The 27,209-nt window shown below is 52.7% G+C and overlaps 1 protein-coding gene across 1 annotated transcript; it reads left to right on the forward strand.

Annotated features, from left to right (window-relative positions):
* The first annotated feature begins 2,785 nt into the window (after positions 1–2,785).
* On the forward strand, positions 2,786–27,031 carry ADAP2 (ArfGAP with dual PH domains 2). The gene is made up of 11 exons (XM_081109608.1): positions 2,786–2,967; positions 3,682–3,812; positions 5,471–5,562; positions 9,948–10,027; positions 10,872–10,984; positions 15,311–15,457; positions 18,541–18,624; positions 21,819–21,881; positions 23,614–23,691; positions 24,688–24,916; positions 26,379–27,031. The coding sequence occupies exons 1-11, from the start codon at positions 2,874–2,876 to the stop codon at positions 26,411–26,413; spliced, it is 1,146 nt and encodes a 381-aa protein (XP_080965734.1). The 5' UTR covers positions 2,786–2,873; the 3' UTR covers positions 26,414–27,031.
* The last annotated feature ends 178 nt before the right edge of the window (positions 27,032–27,209 follow it).

The raw sequence follows: 27,209 nt of genomic DNA on the forward strand, positions 1-27,209 counted from the left end.
GATGTTTCTCTTTCTCTCTCTCTCTCTCCCTCAAAATCAATTTAAAAAATAAAAGAAATAATACCAAAAAACAATCCAGGAATGGGAGGACTGAAGGGAGAGCAGGCTTGTCCTGTGGGGTTGGGGACATAACCTGGGGCCGACGGAGGCCACATTAGGAGTTCGGGATGTAGGTCCCTGGTCCAGCCCTTATTTGCTCTCTGATGCCGGTAATTTAACTCCTCTGAGGACACCATGCTGTTCTCACACAGCTGGCTCTCCTGGAACTTGTTATTAAATGGTGTGAAACTCTGCCCTGGCTGGTTTGGCTCAGTGGATAGAGCATCAGCCGGTGGCCCGAAGGGTCCCAGGTTCAAAATTTGGTCAAGGGCATGTGCCTGGGTTGCGGGCTTGATCCCCAGTGGTGGGGGCCGTGCAGGAGGCAGCTGACCAATGATTCCCTCTCATCATTGATGTTTCTATCTCTCTCTCCCTCTCCATTCCTCTCTGAAATCAATAAAAATGTAAAAAAATAAAAATAAATGGTGTGAAACTCTGTAAAACACAAAATAAGAAAGAAGGAAAGAAAGAAACCGAACAGTAGTACCTTTTCCTGCTTTATGCTGAGGATGCCTGAAACGCCACCGTAAGGCTTGGAATTAAGGACTGGAGAAGGGGAAACGAAAGGCACCTCTCCATCCCTGGCTCCTTGGCCTGAGGGAGAAGCTCCATTTTCCCAGGGGTTGACATCCGGGAGGGGGCTGTGAGACTCAAGGTCCAAGAAGAGAGCAGCTCAGTGGGACACGGTGCACGGACCCTGGCGGGCTGGGGTGCCCAGGAACCCCCTCCAGCCTCAGTTTGCCCCGGTGTTTAGCAGCTGAGAAGGGGTGTCCTCGGCCTGTCCCCTCATTGCCCCCTACGTCCCTCCTCCCCCACCCTTCATACCTTACAATGCCTTTCCCATCTTTCTCCTGGGAGATTTATTTCTGTCCCTTTTTTCATCTGAGCAGCGGAAATGAATCATCCTTGGGCCTGTCTGGTAAACAGTCCCGTGCCCTCTGACCCGCGGGGCTCTCACTGCTTCCTCTGGAGCTGCTCCTGGGCTAGACACTCACCCCCAGACCCCCTGTCAAGACTCTCCTTTCCCAGGGCCTGGAGCTTGACTTCCCCCACCCTCTGGAAGATGAGAAATGACACAGAGCATTCCAGATGCCGATCCCACGAGCGGACCCGAGGGGCAGGGCAGCAGGGAGCCACCATGTTCTGAGGGCTTTGTGTGCCCTGTCCTGGCACATCTGGATGACCCTGTGAAGCAGATCTTGCAATCCTCATTTGACAGGTTTGGAGTCGGAGGCTCAGAAAAGCGAAGGCACTTGCCCAGGGCCACACAGTGAGTGATGGAGCCAAGACTCAAAAGCCTGGATTCCTCTCATTGCACCAACTGGCATGTGCACGCAGGTGTGTCAGCTACCACATCAGTTGCTAAGCCACATGTGGACGGCAGGTGGGTGTCCACCTACAGGGGAGATGGCAAAGGTGTGCAGTGTGTGTCTTTCCAGACAGAAGCCCGTGGGTCCCTGAGGATGATGTCAAAGAGTGACAGGATGTGGGAGGGGACCAGGGATTAATAAAAAGCCCACATTCAAGGCCACCTAGGCCCTGCCCACACTTCACAAATACAGTTGTTCAGGGGGCCCTGGCCGAGTAGCTCAGTTAGTTGGAGCCTCGTCCAGATGCGCCAGGGTGGTGGGTTTGATCCTGAGTCAGGGTACGTGTGGGAGACAGCCCATTGGGGTTCCTCTTCTCTCTCTCCCTCTCCTTCTCCCTCTCCCTCTCCCTCTCCTCTCTCCCCTCTCCTTATCTCTCTCTCAATCATTAAAAACACACACCATACTTCAGGCACGTCCATGCTGGTGAAACCACACTTCCTGGTGATCATGCAACTATTTATTGGACTTCTAAAAATAGTATGTAGGTACTATTTCCAGGAGCCGTGTGAGATGCAGAAATAAAACTACTGACAGCAGACTATCAGGCGTGAGTGGTTGTCAGAGGGAGGAGGGTTTACATAAATATACGAGTCACTGATGCAAGGCAGACAGAAGGTGCTCGGGCCCAAAGGGATGGAAAAGCTCTAGAAAGGTGTTTGTGTTCTAGGAGGCCCCCTTCAGAGGGATTCCTCGAGGAGGTGGCCTTTGCAGGCCTCTAAAGCTCTAAGTCAGTGGTTCTCAACCTTCCTAATGCCGCGACCCTTTAATACAGTTCCTCATGTTGTGGTGACCCCCAATTTCATTGTTACAAATTGAACATAATTAAAGCATAGTGATTAATCACAAAAACAATATGTAATTATATATGTGTTTTCCGATAATCTTAGGCGATCCCTGTGAAAGGGTCGTTCGACCCCCAAAGGGGTCGCGACCCACAGGTTGAGAACCGCTGCAAGTAGATGTAAAGTCCGCATCTGCAGACGCTTTAACGGAAGTTAGATCCTGCTTGACTTTCCAAGGAGCCCCCAGACGGCTCATGCCTTTATTTCCCTTCTCCGGAGGTGGGCACGGAGGCGCAGAGGAGTGGACTAGGTGGGCCTAGCTAGCAGGTGGCGGCCAGGATATGATCTGGAGCCAGTGGGACTCCAAGCCCCGCGCGGGGCTCCCTCCTCGCCTGGTCCCGCCGCGGCGGCAGCGGAGCCCGCGGAGCCCGGAGACACCGCGCCGAGGGAGGAGCGGGACGTCGGGGCGGGACGGGGCGGGGCTGGCGGCGGCGCGCGGAGCTGGAGGCGCGGGGGCCGCGTCCCTCTCCACCTGCCGGCGAGCGCACGGGCCATGGGCGGCCGCGGGTCCGGGGGCCGCCCGGCCGAGCCCCGCTGAGCCCGCCCGCCCGCCGGGCCCGCCATGGGCGACCGCGAGCGCAACAAGAAGCGGCTGCTGGAGCTGCTGCGGGCGGCGGGCACCGGCAACGCGCACTGCGCCGACTGCGGGGCCGCGGGTAAGGGCGCGGCGGGCAGCACCGGACGGGACCCCAGCCGTCAGACCCCCACCCGTCCTGGGTCGGGTCCGCGGGCCCCGCTGGACCCCATGTCACCCTCGGAGCCAGGCTCCCGCAGACGCCGAGCGCGAATCTCCCAAGCGGACCCTGCGCCCTCACCCGCCCCGTCCGGACCCCAACCCCCGATCCCGGACCCGGGGGCCCTGACCCGCCTTCCCGGCCAGACCCCCACCTCTCCGGACCTCGGCCCCTGACGCCACCTTCCACGCACTGGTCCGTGACATCCACACCCCGAGGGGTCCCTGCCAGCGCCCCCTGATCCTGCAGGGCCCGCTCCCCCAGGCGCCCCCGGTCTCCCCACCTTCCTGCCCCGCAGCCTGTGAAACTGCGGAGGTGGACCCGGTGGGAAGTGTCGGGTTCCCGCAGGAGTGTCCTGACAGCCCGGGAGCCAGGCTTCCCCTTGCAGCTCCCCTGCCGGGCGGGCCGGCCCCTCGGACCGCGCTCCCCTCTCGGTTCCGGCCGTCCCCCGCCGCAGCCTCCTGCCCAATTCCCAGAACTCCTTCCAGATGGTTCTGTTCCAAGGTCTTTACCGCGCGGCGACCCGCGTGCATTCTGGCATTCTCGGTTCCCCCAAGGCGCATCGCCCCGGGAGGCCAGCCTTGGTGTCCTCGCCCAGCTCCCCACCTAGTCCGGCTGCCGCCCTCTCGCCCGCAGACCCCGACTGGGCCTCGTACAAGCTGGGCGTCTTCATCTGCCTGCACTGCTCCGGCGTCCACCGGAACTTCCCAGACATCAGCAAAGTGAAGTCCGTGAGGCTGGACTTCTGGGACGACAGTGTTGTGGAGGTAGCAAGGGGCGCAGGGGGCGGCGGCGGCGGGCAGGGCGCCCCCATTTTACAGGGAAGGACTCAGGCCCAGAGAGAGGCATCACTAGGGAAAGAAAACACAGCCTATCAGACCTGTGGCCGAGTCAGAGGCCCCGAGTTCAAATCCTGACTTCCTCACTTGTTTATTTAGGAGGGGGAGGCCCTGAGCTTGGTTTTTTAACCCTAGTTGTGGACCCTCAGTTTCCACATCTGTGTTATGGGGACACCCCCTCTCCACCCCCCTTCACAGGCTGCTGTAAGGATTAAACGGGGCTCAATGCAGGTACAAAGTACCAATCAGTTAGGAGCTACTGTTCTCATTAGCTGAAGCCCCGGACTGGAACGGAAGCACCCCAGGTCCAGCATCCTGAGTCTATTCTCTCCCTCCAGCCCCCCTAGCCAGGAAGGGGTCTACTTGGCTCCGCTGACCTATGGTGATGGAGGACACCTTCAGCCTGGAGGAAAATGCCAATTTGGCCAGGACACCGTCTGAGAGCAGGCGGTCCTAAACTGTGCTGGTTGGCGGAGGATTTCAGGACTGTTGGGGAAGCAGGCCCACGGTCTCTGAGCGCCCACTGTGTGCCAGGCACTGTGCTGGGCCGCTGGGCTAGATGCTTTACTTATTCATTCAACACTTGGTTACTGGATGCCCACCATGTGCTGGAGCAGCTAAAGCGAGCAAGGTAAAATCTGTCCACATGGAGCTGACATGCTAGCGGAGAAGGTCAGGAAACCCGCAACCCAGCACCGAAACCCAAAGGTTATGTGTTTGTGCCTCATACTGGTACCTCCCCTGGTATATTTTCTCCAGGGTTGCAGGTGAGCTCTCTGAAGCTCAGGGGTTAAGTATGGCCCGAGGGCCCCCCCGTGACTGAGTGGCACAGGTGGGATGTGAACCCAAGATCCAAAGCCCATGGAAATCCTGTGATACAGCTCAGTAGCCCCTGGGGGGTGGTGGGGGAGGGGGGAAAGGATAGGGCTCGCTCTATGAAAAGCCCGATGTTTCTTCCCACACTGCCCTCACCCCAGAGAAGCCACTGCTGTCGCTGCGTGCCGACTCTTGTTCCATGTGTCTCTGGGTCTCTCAGGTGTCATAGGCCCCAGTGATAATCCTGATCTAGAACTCTAGGGGATCAGCATTGACTTCCGCCTTCAGCTACCTGTACTGCCTGCAGACTGGCGGGCACTGTTGCTGGGGGTCCTGGCCAGCTGTGGGGGTGGTGGTGGGGTAGGAGGAAGAACATGAGCTTTGGAGTTAGACAAGCCTGGGTTCAAATCCCAGCTCTCCATGTACTAGCTGTATTACCTTGGGTAAATCGCCTAACCTCTCTGAGCCTCTAAAATGGAGATGGTAATATTAAAATGGCTAAGGGGATCAATGAACCAGTGTGTGGGAACTGTGGTGCATTCTGCCTCTATGAGGCATAGTTGTTCCAGCACCACATTGCCCTGGCCTTTCTAGCAAACGCTGGTGTTTTATTTTTTGGTTAATTCTGGTGGGCAGTGTGAAATTCCCCTACAACTGTCTCCTGACTCAGCGGAGGAGCCAGTGAGAACAGTGGCCTTCTGGGTAGACCATGGTTTCATTTCATATTTTGCAAGTTCTAATATTACCATCAAATTGCTGTTGTTTTGCAGTTTATGACCCACAATGGGAACCTCCGTGTGAAGGCCAAGTATGAAGCCAGAGTCCCCGCTTTCTATTACATCCCTCAGGCCAGCGACTGCCTGTGAGTGAATGCATGATTCCTGGCCCCAACCCCACCTCCGGGTCTTTGCCTGCGGTGGTCTTGTCCATGGGCCCGGTAAGCAGGTGAACCCAGGAAAGGGTTTGGTACTGTTATGGAGAACACATGAGACCTAGTTTAAGCCTTCTCTACCTTTATTGCTTGGGTGGTCAATTCCTCCCTCTGGGACTCAGCTTCCATCGCTCTGAAAGGGGGTATTTTCTCTATTATCTGCCCCATTTGCCTCTGATGTTCTCACAGGTGGTGGCTAACTTGATAGAGAAGAGAAACACTGGTATTTTATTTTATTGTTCTGTTAATCCTCACCCGAGGATATTTTTTCCCATTGATTTTTAGAGAGAGTGGCAGGGAGGGGGAGAGACAGAAACATTGATGAGAGAGAGACACATCGATTGGTTGCCTCCCCCTTGTGCCCTGACCAGGGCAGGGGATGAAGCCTGCAACTGAGCCACGTGCCCTTGACCGGAATCGAACCCAGAACCCCTGAGCCAAACCGATAGGTCGAAACACTGGTATTTTAATAGAACAAATGTATTTCAGCTACTTCCTATGGAGTGCTATGCTTAGGACTGTCCCAAAGCAGCTGCTGGGCCCCAGATCCCTAAATATGAACCATAAAAACAATAGTAGCTACTAGTATTTATTGAGCTTTATCTATATACCAGGCCCTGTGCTAAATAATTATGTGCATTAATTTGTTGAATTCTCTCAACAACCCCATGCGATAAACACTGCCATCGCCCCCATGATGTAGATGAAAAACTTGAGGCTTGTAGAGGCAAAGCTGGGACGAGCCCATCTGATACCAGGTCTGGGTGACTGAACCATGACATTGAGAAAATCCAATATCATGAGGGTAGGGGAGGTCGGGGGAGGATCTGTGAAGGAGGAGGGTTCAGTTGACCTGGAGGCGAGGGTCCGTGTGACACCGGCCACCTAGTGATCTCAGACCTCTGCAGATTGACTGTCTGAGCCTGACTCTCTCCCAGGGACCCAGCCCCGCCTTCAGGGCTGCTAGATAGCGCCTGCGTCAATGGGTGTGTCTGTCCCTCCGAGCAGACCCAACCTCATGGGGACATGGCTTGCAGGAAGCGGCTGCATTTCAGCTACATTGTCCTCTAGCCTCACAGCAGGATGCTTTAGGATAGGGCACAAACGACACAACCATCCCTGGGGGGCCTGCGGTTTCCCTGCGGCCGGGGAGGCACAGCTGTGGACTCGGGAGACCTCCATTCTGTTTCCAAGTCTACCACGACCTGGCTGTGAGAGGGTGGACAAGTTACCAAACCTCTCCAACTCGCGGCATCCTCGCCTCTGAAATCTGGGTAATGATGCCTACAGCAGAGCATCGTGGTGGATTAAATGAGATAATTTATGTAAAAACCTCATAGGCCACCTGAAATGCTAGTTTGTTTGTTTTTTAAATATAGTTTTATTGACTTAAAAGAGGAAGGACGAGAGAGAGATAGGACATTGATGATGAGAGAGAATCATTGATTGGCTGCCTCCTGCACACCCCACACCGGGGATTGAACCGGCAACCCTGGCATATGCCCTGACCGGGAATCCAACCATGACCTCCTGGTTCAGAGGTCGACACTCAACCATTGAGCCACCCCATGCCGGCTGGGCTGAAATGCTAGTTTTAATCCATTTCTCAGTGTCAGCTTCAGAATGCTGCCTAGTGCCTGGCCCCGCAGAGGGACGTGTCAGGCCTGAGGGCCTGATCCTCTTGCCTCATCTCTGCCACTCAGCCCTTGGCTGCCAGGGGAAGGGAACGAGCACTTGGTGAGCACCTACCATGTGCTAGGCCTTCTGCCCGCACTACACAGACACTGCTTGTCATGACTCCAGCAACAGGCCTGTGCTTTAACTCCCTTAGCTGAATACTAATGGCCTCTTCCGTCCTATCCTAAAAGTCCTCCGAACTCCCCACTTGCAGCACCAGGATTGGGGCCTCAGTCCCCATTGCCTCTCCCAGCTCTGATCCTGTGGCTCAGGGTTCCTCAATGTCCTGGTGAGGACTGTGCATTAGGTAGGACTCTTTGTTGTTGTCGTCGTCGTCATATGATCTTTAGTTGAAATATTTCCCTGTGTAGTTCTTAACTGGCTAGGCATTCCACTGCACCTCTGTTGATGTCATCTATGATGTCATGAGGGTGGTGGCCAATAGCATGGCAGCCCACAGACAGGGCAGTCCCCAGGATCTCTTTAGTGGTTCAAGAGAGCTCTCTAGCTAAAGGTCGGTGCCGCATCTTCGGGCAATGTTGACGGTCTCATCAAAAGTGGTATTTCCACTGTGCTTCCTGTCTTCTTGCTTCCTTCTGTCTCATGGTGGTTCTTTGAGGGCTTCGATGGTCAGGGCAGAGGCCCTGAGTCTGGGCCTGTCTGTTCTGAACAGTTTCACTGTGATCCGCAGACCTTTCCGATCACTGCCCGAGGCTGCTTTGGCAATGTCACCATCAGTCTTTTCTGGAGATGGACGCAGCGGGCTGATCTTGGGGGCCAGGGCGGAGGTGGCACTGACTTTCCCACTGCTGCACCTCAGATAGATGACTTTGACCTCCTTGGGGTCAAACTTGGGCAGCCTGACGGAGGCGGCTGGTGTCTGTCAGGTGACCCCAGTTCCGGAACAACTGAAGAAAGTTGCACCCAAGCCTCCTCCAAGGCAAACGCCGAAAAGCTAGATAGGACTCTTGATGGTAAGTGACAGAAACCCAGTTTAAACCAGCTTGGAAAGAAGATGCTGTGGGTTCTGGGGTCAGGCTGCAGGGAGGACAGAGGTGGAGCCCGCCCAGGAAGGACAAGCCAGGACGAACACCAGCAGCCTCTCAGAGCCTCTCTGGCTGTCAGTGCTGCTTCTCTCTCTCAGCCGGGCTTCTTCATGCAGCTGGAGCCAGACCACGGCTAGGTCCCAGCTCCAGCTCCCAGTGTGATCCCAGAGAGCGCTCCTAACTCACCTCCCTTCTCAGTCTTGCTCCTTTTGGTCCACACGGCCCTGGGCAGAGCTCTGATTGACCAGTTGGGCCAGATGCCCAGCTCTAGCCCATTCCCTGTGGTTGTGGGGATAAGGTCACATAAACCTCGGGCCCGGATGGTGTGGCTCAGTGGTTAAATGTCAACCTATGAACCAGGAGGTCATGGTTTGATTCTCAGTCAGAGCATATGCCTGGGTTGTGGGTTCAATCTCCAGTGTGGGGCGTGCAGGAGGCAGCTGATCAATGATTCTCTCTCATCATTGATGTTTCTATCTGAGAACCAACTGATGGAATGAAGTCTCCTTTTGGCTGCATGGTTTTTCTGCACGGGTCATGGAAGACAGTACCTGATGGGACTAACATTAAACCACCCACTCTGTGCCGAGCATGGCTCTACTCCCTTTATATACATTTAAAGCTACCCTAAGGGGTCGGTAGGTATAATATTATTGGCACATTCCCCAAGTTCAGAGGCAGTCCTCGGGCTACGTCGGACTCGATGTATGTCGTTTTGTGGTTACGTCGCCATCTCCCATTTATTTATAAAGAAAAAAAGTTCCATCATTTCGATGTATGTACATATGTGCTTTATGTTTTTTATTATTTATTTACCACAAGTAAAGGTCAGGAATTGTTATCTTCCTTTTAATTTTTTTTTTTTTTTTTTTACTGTTTCACTTCATTACTGCTGTGTATGTGCTCCCTGTGAGTGACGTAGGTGCTTATGTAGGTGGGTTCCCACTTACGGCGAAAATTGCGTTACGTTGCTGTAGGAACGGATGTCCGATGTAACCCGAGGACCTACTGTATCTTGTTCTTGATCACACAGTGGATAAATGGTCGAGTGGGACCAGATCCCAGATGGTTAGACTCCAAGACCACTGCTCCGTCCGGTGTGCCATGCCCCGAGTTCATGGGCAGGCCCAGGAAGAGGCTGCTGGCCTCCTGGCCTAAGCTGGGAGCATGCAGCGGAGGCGGCAGTGTAGACGATCCAGCGGAGCTGGTGTTGGTCTCGCTGACCTGGAGGGCCAGGCTGGCATCAGAATAGCCCAGAGGTTTCCGTACAGCCCACTGGGGGATATAGTTCCCCCAGGAGACACTGGCAATGTCTGAAGACATTTTTGGGTATCACCGGGGAGGAAGAGCTACTGGCATCCAGGAGGTAGACGCCAGAGATGCTGGCAAACATCCTGCAGTGCGCAGGACAGTCCCCACCACAGAGCTGTCCAGCTCCAAAGGGTAACAGCAGCACGGCTGAGCAGCCCTGGTAGCCCGAGCAGGCAGCGAGGCCGCTGGGTGACGCTCCCGCCTGCAGCTGCGGGGCCTCGGACAGTTGCTGTGGGCAGAGCACGTATCAGACACAGCTGACCGGAGGTTCTCTCTTTTTAGGGTCTTAAAGGAACAGTGGATTCGAGCTAAGTACGAGAGACAGGAGTTTATGGCCGATGGGAAAACCATCTCACTCTCAGGTACAGTTAATTTTCATCACCTTTCAACGTCTCTGTTGCAGCGAGTTCTAGAAAACAAAGTGCCTGATTCTTAGAAGCGAGGTCCAGCCGAGAGCTATCTGCTGCCCTCACTCTGGCCACAGAGGCCCAGGCATGGGTTCCTCTGCCTCTGAAATGGCAACACAGCAGTTGGTGGGGTTTGCGGTCTGAATGGACAGGAAGCGTGTCTGCACGTCCTTGCGGGGCCTCAGGGGTGTAGAGTCCTTCCTGTGAGTTGCAGGGAGGCTCACCCACCAGGAACACACCCCTGCGCCTGGCTCCTGGAGCCCCCGGTGTGGCACAGGCTCGGTAAGGTGCATGGGCCGGAATTCGCCCTCCTTCATAACCTTGTGCAAGTCACAACCTCATCGGTGGCCCTGGACCTGTGGCTGGCACCGACCCGGAGGGCAAAGTGCACAAAACCACTCTTTGAGGATCAGAGGCAGCCAGTGCTCAAGGCTCCCAGCTCCCAGGAGCACCTGGCATTCTTCAGCCGCAGGCGCCTAGAGGGCGCGCGTTACTCCTGCGCTCTGGAGAGCGCCCCCGGGCTGGTGTCCACGGGAAATCATCGGGACAGTGTCTCAGTACTTAGCCTACGTAAGGGTGTACTGTGCCTTCTTAAGAAATAGCCAAGGAAGAACATTGGAAATTTGGCCCCAGATAGGACCCCGGTGTCCTGCATCTGAAATAGCCACGTGCGTTAGATGTGAGACAGTTTAGCAGCCGGCGGGAGGTTCATTGTATCCCGAGACCCTGCGAGGATTGTGAGCTGCTTGTTTGTCTTATGGCGGTGGGTGCTCACTCTTTGTCGTCCTCGGTGGCTCAGGTAACCGGGAAGGGTTCCTGTGGAAGCGTGGCAGGGACAACGCGCAGTTCCTAAGGAGGAGATTTGTCCTGCTGGCAAGAGAAGGCCTTCTGAAGTACTACACTAAGGAAGAGGTAAGAGGCCAGACCCGGGGGGGGGTCCCCTCCCGACCACTGGGCTCTCACCCACCGAGGTCTGGTCTTTAATCAATAATGACTTGTCCCGTGGGTGATCTCAGGCCCCACATCCCATTTTCCCTTGGTGATACAATCAGTCCAGCCCACTAAAACACACCTTCTGCTCACTTAGAACAGTGGTTCTCAACCTTCTGGCCCTTTAAATACAGTTCCTCATTCTGTGACCCAGCCATAAAATTATTTTCGTTGCTACTTCATAACTGTAATGTTGCTCCTGTTATGAATCGTAATGTAAATATCTGATATGCAGGATGGTCTTAGGTGACCCCTGTGAAAGGGTCGTTGGACCGCCAAAGGGGTCGCGACCCACAGGTGGAGAACCGCTGACTTAGAATAAGCTTCGACTGGTCCATGATTAAGCCTTTGATGATCACTGGATTTGATTTCATTTCTTCATACACGCAAGGGATATTTATTGAGCACCTGCTATATGCTAGACATTATTGTAGGCACTGGGGACACAGCAGTGAACTAAACAAAGCTCCTCTTCTCGGAGCTTTCATGCTGGTGGAAGGAGACAGGTGGCGATCAAACAGCATCAACATATGATATAGCAGGTGGCAGGAAGTGCTAAGAAGGGGAATAGATGAGAATGTGAGGGAGTGACCAACAGAAGGCTCTGAGCGTTGGCCTTCACCTTGCTCGGTTTCCTACACGTAGGAATTATTGTGTATTTCCCCGGTTGCTTTCCTAGATGGACCTGTGTGATGCGTGGCCGCAGGCTAGGGCCAAGTGAAAAATGGTGAGGGATGAAGAGTATTTATCCTCCAAGTGCGAGTAGGGATTTCTTTTTCTCTTTTTAGATATCTTTTTATTGATTTCAGAGAAGAAGGGGAGAGATAGAAACATCAATAATGAGAGAGAATCATTGATTGGGTGCCTCCTGCACGCCCCCTACTGGGGACTGAGCTTGCAACTGGACATGTGCCCTTGATTGGAATTGAACCTGGGACCCTTCAGTCTGCAGGCCTATGCTCTGTCCACTGAGCCAAACCAGCTAGGGCAAGAGTATGGATTTCTTATTAGTCTTCAGTTTAAAGACCTGAAAAATGTTGCAGGCACAAGAGGCAGGAAGAGAAAGTGGAGCAGAGTTAGGAGGGGCCACTGAACCCCAGCAGCCGCTGGGGGCTGGTCTCCTAGAGCCTCATTTTTGGTTGGGAAAAGTGGGTCCTTCTCTCAGTCCTAAGCCTGTTTAGTCTAAAACAGTATAAAAATAACACAAGTTGCCTTTGGTCTTTTAAATTTCTTTCCCCCCAAAAGGAAAAATTTTAACTTATAAAGATAACTCATTTTTATGTAAAAATTTGGGGTAATACAAGAAAGTAAATAAAGTATAAAGAAAGTGAAACTCAAAAGATATCTCAGCATAACAAAATGTTGATACTCAGAACATATTTTTAAAAAAACACAACAACCTACAAATCAAGAAGAAAAAGACAGTCCATTAGAAAAATGGCAAAGCAAATGGACTGGCCTTTTATAGAAAAGGAAACCAAAAGGCCTGATAAGGGTAAGAAGAGACGCTTGCTGTCTCTGGCAGGGAAGTGTAGTCCAAAACCACAATGAGATGCTACACACCCACCATAATGGCGAAAATTAAACAGGCTGACAACACCAAGTATTGGCGAGGATGTGGAGAAACTGAAACTCTCATCCATAAATAATACAACCTCTTTGGAAATCAATTTGGAAATTTTATTTTTTTAAAAAAATATATTTTTTATTGATTTCAGAGAGGAAGGAAGAGGGAGAGAGATGGAAACATCAATGATGAGAGAGAATCATTGACCGGCTGCCTCCTGCATGCCCCCCACTGGAGATTGAGTCCACAACCTGGGCATGTGCCCTAGGCCAGAATTGAACCTGGGACCCTCCAGTTCGCAGGTCGACGCTCTAGCCACTGAGCCAAACTGGCTAGGGCACTGGCAATTTTACATAAAGTGAAATGTATACCTGACCACATAACCCAGCCATTCCACTTCTAGGTGGAACAAAAACATAAGTCCAAAAAAAAAATGTTCATAGAAGCTTTATTTATAATAGCCCAAACCTGGAAAGCACCCAAATGTCCATCCACAGCTGAATGAATAAACAAATCGTAATACATCCATAGAAGGGAATATTACTCAGCAATAAAGGGGGGCAAACTACTAAAAAATGCAATAAGATGGATTAATCTAAAAATATTATTCTGAGCAAAAGAAGCCTCATACAAGAGTATGTACTACATAATTCCATGTATAGGAAATTTTACAACAAGCAATAGAAAGTAGGTAAGTGATTGCCTGGTGTTGAGGTGGGGGGGATGGGGATGGACTGTAAAGGGGCAGAGGAAACTTTTGGGGTGACAGTGATGTTGAATCTCTTGATTGTGGTAGTGGTTACAAGGGAATATATGCTTGTCAAAATCAAACTATACTCTTAAAATGAGTACCATTTTTTGTTTATCAATTATACCTCAATATAGCTGATTAAATGAAAACAGTGAGGCCCAATTTCAAGTCCATCATATTGGCAAAAATGTTAAAAATTGGCAATGTCAAGTGTTAGTGAGAATAGCGGGGAAGGGGAACCCTTCTTTGTTTTAGTAGGTTCCTACTATGCATCCTGTTTTGGGACTTGGTATTTCTCATGGATTTCATATTAGTAATATTGATCTAAATTAGTTATTTCATTTTATTTTTAAATATATTTTTATTGATTTCAGAGAGGAAGGGAGAGGGAGAGAGAGATAGAAACATCTATGATGAGAGAGAATCATGGATTGGCTGCCTCCTGCAAGCCCCCTACTGGGGATTGAGCCAGCAACCCGGGTATGTGCCCTTGAATGGAAATGAACCTGGGACCCTTCAGCCTGTAGGCCGATGCTCTACTATCCACTGAGCCAAACTGGTGAGGGCTAAATTAGTCTTTTAAAATGTTTGCGGTATTTCATTGTGTGGATGTACCATGATTTAATTATTTAATGGACATGTAAAACACTCCTTCTTTTTCTGCTAGTATACCAGTAAGTGACATGGCAATAAACATCTTTGGCATGCATGTTTGCACAGAAATGCAGTTACTTCCTTGGGGTGGATTCTTAGATGCAAAATTGTGAGTCAAAGCAGAACACTCAACATGGTAATAGATATGACCAACTTTCCCTCTAGAGAAGACTATTAATAGGCTTTCTTCAGTTCTATGTCTGCCCTGTTCAATACCCTAGCCATCAGCCCTAGCTGGTTTGGCTCAGTGGATAGATCGTTGGCCTGTGGACTGAAGGGTCCTGGGTTCGATTCCTGGTCAAGGGCACATACCTTGGTTGCAGGCTCCATCCTGGGGCCATGTACAGGAGGCAACCAAACGATGTATCTCCCTCACATCGATGTTTCTCTCTCTCTCTATCGCTCCCCCTCCCTTCCACTCTCTCTAAATATCAATGGGGAAATGTTCTTGGGTGAGAATTAACAACAACAACAAAATACCCTAGCCACTGGCCTCGGGTGGCTACTTGAGCATTTGAAATGGGGCTGAGTAAAGAACTGAAGTTTTATTTTATTTTTTGTCCTTTTAAAAAATAATTTCATTGATTTCCGAGAGGAAGGGTAGAGGGTGAGAGATAGAAACATCAATGATGAGAATCATTGATCAGGTGCCTCCTGCACGCCCCCTACTGGGGATCAAGCCCACAACCGGGGCACGTGCCCTTGACTGGAATTGAACCCGGGACCCTTCAGTCCACAGACCAATGCTTTACCCACTGAGCAACCAGCCAAGGCTATTTTTATTTAAATGCAATAGGCACATGGGCCAATGGCTCCCACAGCTCCCCGGTGTTTGTTATAATTTTTCTCTCTTACCGGTTTTGAAGGAAAGCACTCTTTTCTCTTCCCTGCTCAGCATGAATCAGTGATTGCACTGTTTCAGAGACCAGCCAGGACCCCACATCTGCTTTTATCTGCTTTATTTTATTGGGTGGCTTCCACAGATGACTTGCTTCAGAGAAACTGCCATGGCTAAAATTTTGAAAAGTCCTGCATTAAGGCCTTTCCAAGCCCTATTCCAACTCGAGAGGCCAGGCCGAGTAAGCAGGAATGGTGGGATGGCTGAATACAGGACAGCAGGAGCATCCGTGTGTCCTAATGACAGAGCAAGAACAGGGAAAACCCATGGAAAGTTACAGGTTGGTTACCTGTCTGCTTGAGGCCTTGGTGAAGGAGATAAGACGACTCCCTGCGGACTGTCTGTCGGCATCTTGAGTATCCATTCCCTCTCTTTCAGGGTAAAAGCCCCAAAGCTGTCATCCACATCAAGGACCTGAATGCCACCTTCCAGACGGAGAAGATAGGCAACCCCCACGGGCTGCAGATCACCTACCGGAGAGAGGGCCACATCAGGAACCTGTTTGTGTATCACGAAAGCGGCAAGGTGAGCTGCCTGGCCTCGCCGTGCCGGCCTGCAGCTCGGCACCCCAGGGCTCTGCAGGCCCAGCGACTAACCCTCCTGAGATCTGCAGCTACTGTTTGCCTAAACCTAGCGTCACTTTCTGGTCAGAGATAGCGGTGTGAGGAAGGCAGAGTGAGAGCAGAGAGAGGAACCTGACAGGTAAAGTGGGTGTGTGTGGACGGTTCACGTCCACCAAGGGGAGTCCATCAGCAGAAGGACTGTGCCCGGGGATGGCAAGTCCAGGTGGCACCAGAGACCCTGACTATGGGAGGAGGAATGGAGAGAAGATCAGGCAGCAGTGCACTCTGGGGCCTTGCTTCTCGACATGTAGGCCCACCCTGGACCTACTGAATTAGAAACTGCATTTTATTTAAAAATTTTTAATATTTTTATTGATTTCAGAGAGGAAGGGAGAGGGAGAGAGAAACATCTATGATGAGAGAGAATCATTGATCAGCTGCCTCCTGCATGCCCCACATTGGGAATCAAGCCCACAACCCAAGCAATGTGCCCTGACCAGGAATCAAACCACGACCTCCTGGTTCATAGGTCGACGCTCAACCACTGAGACACGTTGGCCTGGCAGAAATTGCATTTTAATAGGATCCGCAGGTGATCCTTATGCACATTAAAGTTTGAGAAGCACAACTTAAAGGTCCAGGAAATCAGACCCTGGCTCTCATTCAGTCCATGGTGGGCTCTCTGCTGTTGCTCAGACTGGCTGGACACTGGTGGCCACCCCTCCCTCCCTCCTGTGCCAATCACTGCTACGAGGACTTTCGCTGAGGTGCCCAAGGTCTCTGACATTTATGGCACCTGACTCCTTCCCACTTGCCCTATTGTAGAGCACCTGACAACCTAGGTCTGGCCATTCTGCTCTTTCCCTTGATACCCCAGTTTCTCCACGAGATGGGCATAAGCGAGGGGCCGCAAAGTCACGCCAGCAGGAGCCAGACAGGTGATCTGAAAGTGAAGTGGACAGTTGTGAGGCTGTGGCAAACAGGAAACCTGTACAGAGGATTGAAACAAACAAAAATTCAGGAGCCAAACAAACCGAATGCAGGTTGGATTTGGCCCCAAGGTCACCAGCTTGTGATTGGAGAGACCTTCCAAAGTGAAGGTCTAGGCCAGGTCTTTCCTGGGACAGGCCCATTCCCTTACTGCCCGAGACACACAAAGGCTTGTAACTCCCAGGACAAGAGAGCTCAGGACTCGGAACAAACCTAGGAGAGACAAAGGGTAATTATGTTTCATTCTTTCAAAATCATATTCAAATGAATTACTCAATCACCCAGTTACATCAAAGTGCGGCACTGCAGCTACCTGAACAAGTCTTTCTGCCCCCCAATTCCAGATTCCTGGGAGAAAGCATTTCATAAGCCCCGTCCAGCATTGGTCCAGCCCTGGTCCAGCTGCTGTGGCCAAGAAGGGGCAGGATCATCGCAGCAACTGTGGCTGGGCGGTGGGTGGGTGAAAATGGGTGGGGCAGTTCTCATGGAGGCAGCGCTTGGGCTGAGCAAAAATCTATGTCAACATCTAAACTAACCTTCAGGATGAGTAGAATGTTCTAGGCCAGCGGTTCTCAACCTGTGGGTTGCGACCCCTTTGGGGGTCGAACGACCCTTTCACAGGGGTCGCCTAAGACCATCGGAAAACACATATATAATTACATATTGTTTTTGGGATTAATCACTATGCTTTAATTATGTTCAATTTGTAACAATGAAAATACATCCTGCATATCAGATATTTACATTACGATTCATAACAGTAGCAAAATTACAGTTATGAAGAAGCAACGAAAATAATTTTATGGTTGGGGGTCACCACACTATGAAGAACTGTATTAAAGGGTCGCGGCATTAGGAAGGGTGAGAACCACTGTTCTGGGCCATACGTATGCGTGGGTGAGGGGAGCGAGGTGGGTGAGGCATAGAGTTCCAGGAGGAGCGAACAGAATGTGTTGAGATTGCAAATGGCTTTGTATGGAAGGAACTCAGAGGGCAAAGTCCGTCAGACCAAAGAGCGTAGCTTTTCTTCTTGAGGGTTGTGGAGAGGACTCGATCTTGGACTCAAGAGACTTGCAAAGCGAGCATCACTCTGGCTGCGGGCGGGGAGGACCAATCGGGGAGCAGCAGAGCAGCCGCAGAGCCAGCTGGTGAGCTGTCCACCTGGGGAGAGGTGATGGTGCCCGCATGGCTGAGGAGTGCGTTCTCCTGGAGTGACAGCAGAAGGTCCAAGCCGGCTTCGGCCTACGCTGCCCTCCAAGCAATGAGCACCCCCAGTGGAGGAGCACCCCCCGGTGCCCATGCCCCCACCTGAAAACCGGTCTTTGACATCTGAGTGAGAACTTTTTTTTTTAATATATTTTTTATTAATTTCAGAGAGGAAGGAAGAGGGAGAGAGAGATAGAAACATCAAAGATAAGAATCATTGATTAGCCGTCTCCTGTACGCTCCCCACTGGGGATCGAGCCCATAACCTGGGCATGTGCCCTTGACTGGAATCGAACCTGGGACCCTTTTAGTCCACAGGTCAACGCTCTATCCACTGAGCAAAACCAGCTAGGGCAGTGAGGACTCTTGCTCCTCAAAGTGTGTCCTACTGACCAGCATCACATTGCTGATTGCTAGGAATGCAGACTCTCAGGCTCTACCCCAACCCACTGAGCCCACAGCTGCCCTGTAACAAGATCCTCAGGTGACTCGTACACCCGTGAGAAAATGTCAAGGACTGTCCTTGGCCATTGCGTAACTCCCATGCAGCTCACTGGGGCCTTTCCCACGGCTCCAGACCTCCCTGCCAGTGGCTCCCACTTGCTCAGGTGAGGCCTGGGCGCTCTCTCCCCCACCTGCCCCCCGCCCCTGGGCTCTGGTGGTGTTCCCCCAGCTGCCTGTGATCAGCCCACAGGCCCCGCAGTGGAACTGGGGCAATGAGTGTGTGCGGAATGCCCGTGCACAGACCTGAAAACCTTGCTAGCTTCCTGCCACCACTCTCAGCCCAGCCCCCCCACCCCACCCCCATCTCACCAGCTGTCCGTTTGTCCTTTGCCTTTTTCTCTGCAGGAGATAGTGGACTGGTTCAATGCCCTCCGCGCAGCCCGTCTGCAGTACCTAAAGGCGGCCTTTCCTGAGCTCCCAGAGTCTGAGGTGAGCTAACAGTGGACCCCAACTTCCGAGTCTCCTCTCTCCACCTCCTCTCCTTGTCTGCTGACCTCGAAGACACTCAGAGGCCAGACTAGGTTGGTTTGTAGGCAAGACCTTGAGACTTGGGGTTGGGTACCTCCGAGGACAACCCAAAGGCTTCCTCCTGGGGAAGCTGGGGGTAAGGTCCTCACCCGTAGCAAGGCGGCCTCCGAAAGGCAGGTCAGGCTCTCCCCTTCAGGTGTCAAAGGGCTCAGGATTCGGGCATTTCTTCCTGACCCATTCCCCTCTACAAGGTGCACACAATCCCTACCACACTGCTTGCAAGGTGCTTTAGAGCCCCTTTTATCTCGTAATTCCTTTTACCTCATAGTCCTGTAGCAGGCAGTGAGGTGGGGGTGGTTATTCCCATTTTGCTGATGAGAAACTGAGTTCCAGGAAGGTCAAGTGGATAATCAGGTGTGCTCTTCCCACGCTCACATCCCCCTTGCCCTTCATATTCTGGAAGGCAATTCCCCATGACAATTCTGGCAGGAAAATCTGCCTTCCATGGCCAAGGAGAGGGTGAGCCCTTGGACTTCATGCTGATTGTCTCCAGCCGTCTGGGGCATCCTGTGCCTCGCTCAGGCTTGGCCAGGGAAGCGGTCTGTGAGGGGCAGAGGCTGCTGCCTGGAGCCAGGAGGCCTGGGCTCTCATGGATGCTCTGTGGCTGACCTGCTGTGTGACCCACGCAGGTCACACCATCTCTGCACACCTGTTTCCAGATCTGTAAGATGGCACTTCATCTAGATCCATGGTCGGCAAACTGCAGCTCTCGAGCCACATGCGGCTCTTTGACCCCTTGAGTGTGGCTCTTCCTAAGCCTTAGGAGTACCCTAATAAAGTTAATAACAATGTACCTACCTATATAGTTTAAGTTTAAGCAATTTGGCTCTCAAAAGAAATTTCAGTCGTTGTACTCTTGATATTTGGCTCTGTTGACTAATGAGTTTGCCGACCATTGAATTCTAGGTCATCTTCAGGGCCCCTCCTAGCTTCGAGGTGCTATGATCAGGTGTTTGGTTTAGGCCAGCCGTGGGCAAACTATGGCCCGCGGGCTGGATCCGGCCCGTTTGAAATGAATAAAACTAAAAAAAAAAAAGACCGTACCCTTTTATGTAATGATGTTTACTTTGAATTTATATTAGTTTACACATACACTCCATCCATGCTTTTGTTCCGGCCCTCCCGTCCAGTTTAAGAACCCATTGTGGCCCTCGAGTCAAAAAGTTTGCCCACCCCTGGTTTAGGCCCTACTCTAAGAGGATTTTGTAAGTGATGGGGCTGTCTTATTCCAAACTGGTAGGTCCTCCTTGAAAGCCTAAACACTCCTTCATTCCAAAGTTTTCAGGGAGCCAAGTGCCTGGGATGGAGGTCCACTTCAGGCCCAGTGATGCACCGAGATGGTGACCCTATGAAAGCGGCCCCAGCCGCCTGGGTCAGGGTGCTCCGGGTCTGCAGACTCAGCACCCAGAACTGGAGAGTGCACGTTCCTGGGGGCAGGGTGCTGGGGTGCTGGCTGCTGACGGGAGAGCAGGGAAGGCAAAGTGCAGATGCTCGCCGGCCGCCTGGATCTGAGCTGGCGCTCCAACTTTGCTGACCTCTGCAGAGGAAATTGGTCGTTGGCCAACATCCTCAATGTCCTTGCGCCTCCCTCATCTGCCATCATTACCCTTATGTGCCCATCATTACCCCTATGTGCCCATTTCCCCCCTGCCTTTCCTCCTCTATGCCTGTGTGAGGTCCTGGGCAGTCGCTTAGGCATCCAGATGCCAGAAGCCCGGGTGTCCTCGTGGGGTTTTGGTCCTGTGCTGAGGATGCGTGGACTGAGGCCAGGGAAGCTGTGTTACTAGGGCAAGTCCCCTTACCTCTCTGAGCCTCAGCCTGCTCACCTGTCACCATGGGGACAACACCTACCTCCCAGGGCTATTGTGAGAATCAGGTGAGCCAAGGCATCGGAGGTACAGTGAACATACTCCGTCCACATGTCTTTCCTCCTGCGAGGTGTTTCCCTCGGCCTAGACTAGCCCTGCCTCTGCTCAGGTTCAGACTGTTGAGCCGAAGGGACTCTGTTTTTTTTTTTTTTTTTTTTTTTTTTTTTTTGCAAATGAAGGGATTAAAGTCTATAGAATATGTTTTAGGGGAAGGGAAGTTGTATAGTTTATATTTTTGGGTTTGGCTCACAATTTTCCCCATTTCAGACTTCCTATTCCTATTCCCCAGACCTCACTTCCTCTTTGCCTCTGCCCTGGAGCTCTGGAAGCCCCCCCCACCCCCCCGCCCTTGCCCCAGAGGGCTGGGCTGTGGTTGGAAGCCCTAGGCTTGCCAGGTTGACCCCCTGGAGCACAGGAGGTCAACATCAACCCCTGGAGGCGTCTCTGGGGCAGCAGGGCAAGCTGCAAGGGACCCTAAAGATCACGTCCTCATCCTCCTGTTTCCTGATTGCAGGGAGGGAAACAGGCTGAGAGGAGGCAGGGTTTGCCAGGGGACAGGGCTAGTTGAGGTCAGAACTGGAACTAGAACCCAGGTCTCCTGACTCCGGGTCCAGAGCTTTCTCTACGTTCCCACTCTGCTGTCCCCTCCTTGGGGCCCTGTGTCAGAATCCCCACCCATGACCAGGTCTTGGCCAGGGGCCCGGTGAGAGGCGTGTTTATACTCTAGCATCACAGGAGGACCACGTGTGTCTGTCTAGTGTCCATCAGCCCTAGGTGTGAATCCCAGATCTCCATCCTCCCGGCAGGGTGACTTTGGGAGTAAGTACCCTTGACCACTGTACCATTGTAGTGATAATTCCTACCACCTCACGGGGTGGCTGGGAATTGCTCCCAGAGCCTGATACACACTAGACCTATAGGGGACCCTAACAGGAGGGTCTCCTCAGAGCCTGTCTGTGTCCACCTCCTGGGGAGTTCGGAGCATTCCTTACGTTCTTCAACCAAGACTCAGCGGTGTTCGGAAGCCCCGCACACATCTGGCTCTGTTGAAATATTAATATTGCATCCACACCACGTTCCAAATATAACCCCGTGAACCACGCGCACACACATCCTTCCCCATTCCAGACTTCCCCTTTGTGGCACAGCCAAGTTCAGTGGGGAGCCTGACCCCCTACTGGCCGGGCTGTGAGTCAGGGGGGTCAGTGCGTGTCTCTTTTTCCCCAGCTCGTGCCCCTCATCACCAGGAACTACCTCAAACAAGGCTTCATGGAAAAGACTGGTCCAAAGGTACATTCTCCAGGTCCCTGGGGGCTTTCCTGGCCCTGGCCCAGCGGGCAGGCGGGCAGAACGTGGGAAGTGGGACAAGGAGGGAAGTAGACCAATGTGTGTGAGTTCCCGGGGCCAAGGACCAAGGGGCCAGCTGGCCAGTGTTGCTGCAGGTGCCTCTCCGTATCACTGGGCATCCTCCCTCCTTATCAGCACCACCCTCCACTGCTCTCCTCATAACTCCCCTAAACGACCCTGCTCCTGGGAAAGCATCGCTGCAAGGGACTCCTGGGGGATCAGCTTCTGCCTTTTCCACAACCGGGCGCTCTGTGCCGGGGCCCTGCTGGGGCGTCCACGTGAGTCAGGGGCTGAGATTAGCCTGAGAAATCACAGCTGTGCACCATGCGTGGCACGTGGGCACTCCCCTCCCAGCACAAGCACCGCCTCTGCTCCCATTTGCAAACCAGCCCTAACCGCTCAGCGGCTGCTTCTTCCCACTTGCCCGCGAAGGAAAGGGAGCCTCTGCCTCCCGAGGAGGGTCGGGCAGTGGAGGCTCCTGCTGCCCGAGGGCACCCCAGACCCGGACAGCGGACAGCGTATTGGTGGGGTGAGGCTCAAAGTCAGCAGTCTGACTGGAGCGGTGCAGTGGGTGGCGTGAGGAGAGAAAGGGGGGATGGAGGAGGAGAGGAGAAAAGGAAGGGAAAGCAGGCGCTCCCTAAAGACACTCCCAAAGCGGCAGCATCCCAGGCTTTCTTTCTTTTTAAAGGTGTGATATGTTGCCAGGATGGTTGTTAAAACTACCGGGAAAGCCCTGGCTGGTTTGGCTCAGTGGATAGAGTGTCCGCCTGTCGACTGACGGGTCCTGGTTCGATTCCGGTCAAGAGCACATGCCCGGGTTGTGGGCTCGATCCCCAGTGGGGGGGGGGGGTGTACAGGAGGCAGCCGATCAATGATTCTCTCTCATCATTGGTATTTCTATCTCTCTCTCCCTCTCCCTTCCTCTCTGAAATCAATAAAAATATATTAAAAACAAACAAACAAACAAAAAAACTACCAGGAAAGGTGTTAAGCAGTCAGTGTGAAAGGAAGCCTCAGTCAGCTTGAGAGCTAGTCAAAGGGTTGCACAGTTTGTTTCCTTCTTTTTTAAAGATAACTTTTTAAATTGGCTATATTGATTTCAGAGAGGAAGGGAGAGGGAGAGAGAGGTAGAAACATCAAGGATGAGAGAGAATCATTGATTGGCTGCCTCCTGCACGCCACACTGGGAGTCGAGCCCTGACCAAGCCCCCGACCGGGAATCGAACCGCGACCTCCTGGTTCCTAGGTGGACACTCAACCCTGAGCCAGACCGGTTGGGCACGTGCCCTTCTTTCAGCAGCCAGTGCACAGCCCGTGGTTCTCGCCCCCGTCCCCTGACCTTGGTCAGGCTCTGGCCAGGGCCAGGGCTCTCCGCATTGCTGAGCAGTAGTCATTTCTGATGTCCCCAGCTTCCTCTTTCTGAGGCTCCTTGTCCACAGCCCGAGAAAGAGGAAAACGCCTCTTCCAACCCCCAGCCGCACCTGCAGGCAGCGGGGTGACGCTGGCAGGGCTGAGGAGGTGGGCACAGCCTTCCGAGCTCCAGGGCCTCAGGGAGGGGCACCGGGTGACTATGGAGTGGGGACCGGCCTGCTCCCGTGGCCTAGTCCAGCCTGGCCCTCTGCCCTCTGCACATCCCCAGCTCGGCCCCCCTGGCACAAGGTTCCCTCTTTTGCAGCAGAGAGAGCCTTTCAAGAAAAGGTGGTTTGCCCTGGACCCCCAGGAACGGAGGCTGCTCTATTATAAGAACCCACTGGTAAGAGCCCCTGCCGGCCCCGCCCCAGGTCACCCGAGAGGGAAGCGGGGTCAGTGCTGGTGGGGAGGCTGCAGGCTGGGGCAGCCTGGCCAGGTCACAGCTCCACGTTGGCTTGTGTCTTAGTCATCTCTGCATGAAGCTGCTCCCCCCTCCCCCGCAGGAAGTCCCTTATGTGGATCCAAAATGCTGCCAATGTAGGCAAATGGGGTGTTTTCCGTCCTCTCGTCTCCAGGGCCCATGTGCGACCAGAAGGCTGGGGAGTGCAGTGATTAAGAGGGAGGGCTCTAGAACTCAGCTGTCTGGGCTCCGGTTTTGGCCCTGCTACGTTTAGTGGTGTCCCTGGACAGAGTACTTAGCTCTCTGTGCCTCAGTTTCCTCCTCCGGAAAATAGGCTTAATAGCAGTGCCTTCCTGAGAGGTTGCCATGAGGATTGCAAGAGGCACCATCTGTACAGGACTGGCATTCCTGGTGCTTAGTTGGCTCTCCATAAATACTGAGTGTCATCTTCTAAAAAAATTAATCTTCTTAAAGACTTAAAAATTGATTTTAGAGAAAGAGGAAGGGGTAGGGGGGGGGAGAGAGAGAGAGAGAGAGAGAGAGAGAGAGAGAGAGAGAGAGAGGAGAGAGAAAGATAAAGAAGAAGGAGAAGAAGAAGAAGGAGGAGGAGGAGGAGAAGAAGAAGAAAAGAGAAACATCCATTTGTCCCACTTATTTATGCACCTAGTATGTGCCCTGACCGGGGAACAAACCCGGAACCTTGGGTATCAGGACAATGCTCTCACCAGCTGAGCGATACTAAATATCATCTGAACAGATGATGCGTGTGATTTCTCTTACAGTTTCAGCCGTTCAGATTCTAGGTCCCACCTTGCCAGAGTTCCCAGTAGAGGCCTGCCCACCACCTCTGTCTAAAATAGAGTTTGGGGGCCGTCACGGCTGCAGGGGCCCCTGTGCCCCAGGTGTGACCTCTGATGACCCTGTGGCCTCTATTTCCAGGACGCCTTTGACCTGGGCCAGGTGTTTCTCGGGAGCCGGGAGCAGGGGTACGAGGCGTCCGAAGGCCTGCCCAAGGACGTCCAAGGGAATCGCTGGAAAGCGGGCCTCACCATTGTCACCCCGGAGCGCAGGTTCCTCTTCACCTGCCCCAGCGAGAAGGAGCAGGGCGAGTGGCTGGAGAGTTTCCGGGATGTGCTCTCCCGTCCCTTGACATCCTTCAACCTCCTCAGTAAGATGCGGGGCCTGGGGATTGTGCTTTTGGCCAAAGGCAGAGGGCAGAGAGCGGCTTCCTTCACGTGGGTTGGCTCTGAGCCCTGAGACCGGGGTCATGGCTCCTGACTGCGCCTTTTCTATTCTCTTTCTGCCAAAGAAAAGAACAGACAGGGGACATGATTCCCAGCAGCCCTCTCTGTCCACGCTAAGGTCCTCCTCCAGGCGCCCTTCTCCAGTAGCATCTGGAGTTTGTCCTGGCAGAACCCGGTTAGATCCCCTTCTCGCCTGTGCTGAGTCCAGGGGCCCAGCATCCTCTCTCTCTCTTCCTCCAGCTCCCTTCCCTAAGTCCCTTTCCTCGTGAGAAAAGCCCGGCCTGTTATTATCAGCAAAGGTCACACTCTGGGGCAGCTCCCAGGGTTCTCTTTTTATTTTTTTGTTTTTATTTATTGAGGAGAGAGAGAGAGAGAGAGAGAGAGAGAGAGAGAGAGAGAGAGAGACATCCATTTGTTGTTCCACGTATTCATGCATTCATAGGTTGATTCTTATTTGTGCCCTGACTGGGGATCGAACCCGCAACCTTGGCATATTGGGCCGACGCGCTAACCAACTGAGCCACCCGGCCAGGGCCCAGCTCCCAGGATTTGGGATTCCTCCCCACTCGCAGAGGGAAGGCTGTTTTTAGTGTCTTTTCCTCTGGGTCCTCCCTCCTGTCTGCCCTTCTCCTGCTCCCCCTGCACCCCAGAGGTGTCACATGCAGGCTTCTCTGTCGGCCAACAGCCCTGTGAATAAAGGGGAGATGTTCTGAGCTAGAGCAGGAACCTTCTGGCCCAGGGCCTGGCTTCTGGGGCCCAAGGAGAAGTTCTGTGTTTGGAAAAGTACGGACTGAGAAAGTGACCCCATATGGCCCCTTGGGAGAAACCCTGGCGCCCTTTGAGTCTGACCAGTGTAAACACAAACTCGCTTCACTTTCCAAACTCTCTGAGCCGAAGTGCCTCTGAAACAGACGCAGAAATGGCTGGGGAAGCACCTCGGCGGGCGCTTTCTTGTCGCTGTGGCCTGTGCGTCTGAGTCTCCCCGTTTCTGTGTTTCTCACTCTCTGCTTTTCTCCTTCTTCTCGGGGTGCCTGTCCCCTCTGCCTCTCACCTTTCTTTCTTTCTTTTTTTTTTTTTTAATACATTTTTTATTGATTCCAGAGAGGAAGAGAGGGAGAGAGAGAGAGAAACATCACTGATAAGAATCACTGATTGACTGCCTCCTGCACGCCCCACACTGGGGATTGAGCCTGAAACCCGGGAATGTGCCCTTGACTGGAATCGAACCCGGGACCCTTCAGTCCACAGGCCAGTGCTCTGTCCACTGAGCCAAACTGGCTAGGGTTCCAGCCCTATTTTTAAATTCTGGTCCCCCCTGCCCTGCGCGGTTCCTTCCAGCCTGCATGGGCACGGCCACCCCCTCATCCCTCTTCTTTCCCCTTGCAGCTGCATCAACAGAGAGTGGCCACAGCAGCAGGTGACCCGCTGGCCAAGGAACTGGCTGGCCACGGGCCATGGGAGCTCTTGGTGAGAAGGAGGCGTTCTCAGCTTGACCTGGGTTACCCAGCAGGAGTGCCCCGTAGTTGGCAGCCATCACTGGCAGTGAACCCTGCCAAGACTAAAGCTTTGGCCTTTACCCACTGGCTCCCTGGGCCTCACCATGGCCCAGTCTTAAGGCCCAGGACATCTCCAGTGAAGGCACTGCAATGGGAAGGCGCCCACAGCATCACTCAAGTGGCACGCTGGCCCCAAAACAGTTTAATCCGACTCGACCATGAGGCAATTGTCTATTCTGTAAAACAGCTGGCCTGGACTCCTCAGTGTCAACATCGTGACAGAGGGAGTGGTGTGCAAACTGTTGTAGTTACAGGCGACTAGAGAGCAACGCCAGGCAATGTGTGATTCTTGATTGGATCCTGGATTAAAAAAAAACAGCCAAAGGACATAAATTTGAATATGGATGTGTATTAGCCAACAGTATGATAAGACTGTGATAATTATGTTGTATTTGTGTAGGAGAATGCTCTTGTTCTTAGGGGCTATGCATTGAAGTGGCCAGGAGTAAAATATAACAATTTTCAGTCTACAACTGACTCAGCAAAAAATAACTATGTATACATGTATATGTAGAGTATTTACATATATACATATATGTGCTATATATATATATGGAAGAAGACAGGGAGCACACACACACACACACATATATATATATATATATATATATATATATATATATATGTAATATCTGGGGAGAGAGACAGAGAGAGCTGCTAT

This window comes from Myotis nattereri, assembly GCF_964212035.1.
Source record: "Myotis nattereri genome assembly, chromosome: 16".
Lineage (NCBI taxonomy): Eukaryota > Metazoa > Chordata > Mammalia > Chiroptera > Vespertilionidae > Myotis > Myotis nattereri.

Bases quoted from the DNA above. Each gene is read 5' to 3' on its own strand.
- ADAP2 (XM_081109608.1), top strand. From the start codon at position 2,874: ATGGGCGACCGCGAGCGCAACAAGAAGCGGCTGCTGGAGCTGCTGCGG. The intron at 5,563-9,947 runs GTGAGTGAATGC...CTCTCTTTTTAG, and splicing joins CCTCAGGCCAGCGACTGCCT to GGTCTTAAAGGAACAGTGGA. The intron at 24,917-26,378 runs GTAAGATGCGGG...TTCCCCTTGCAG, and splicing joins GACATCCTTCAACCTCCTCA to CTGCATCAACAGAGAGTGGC.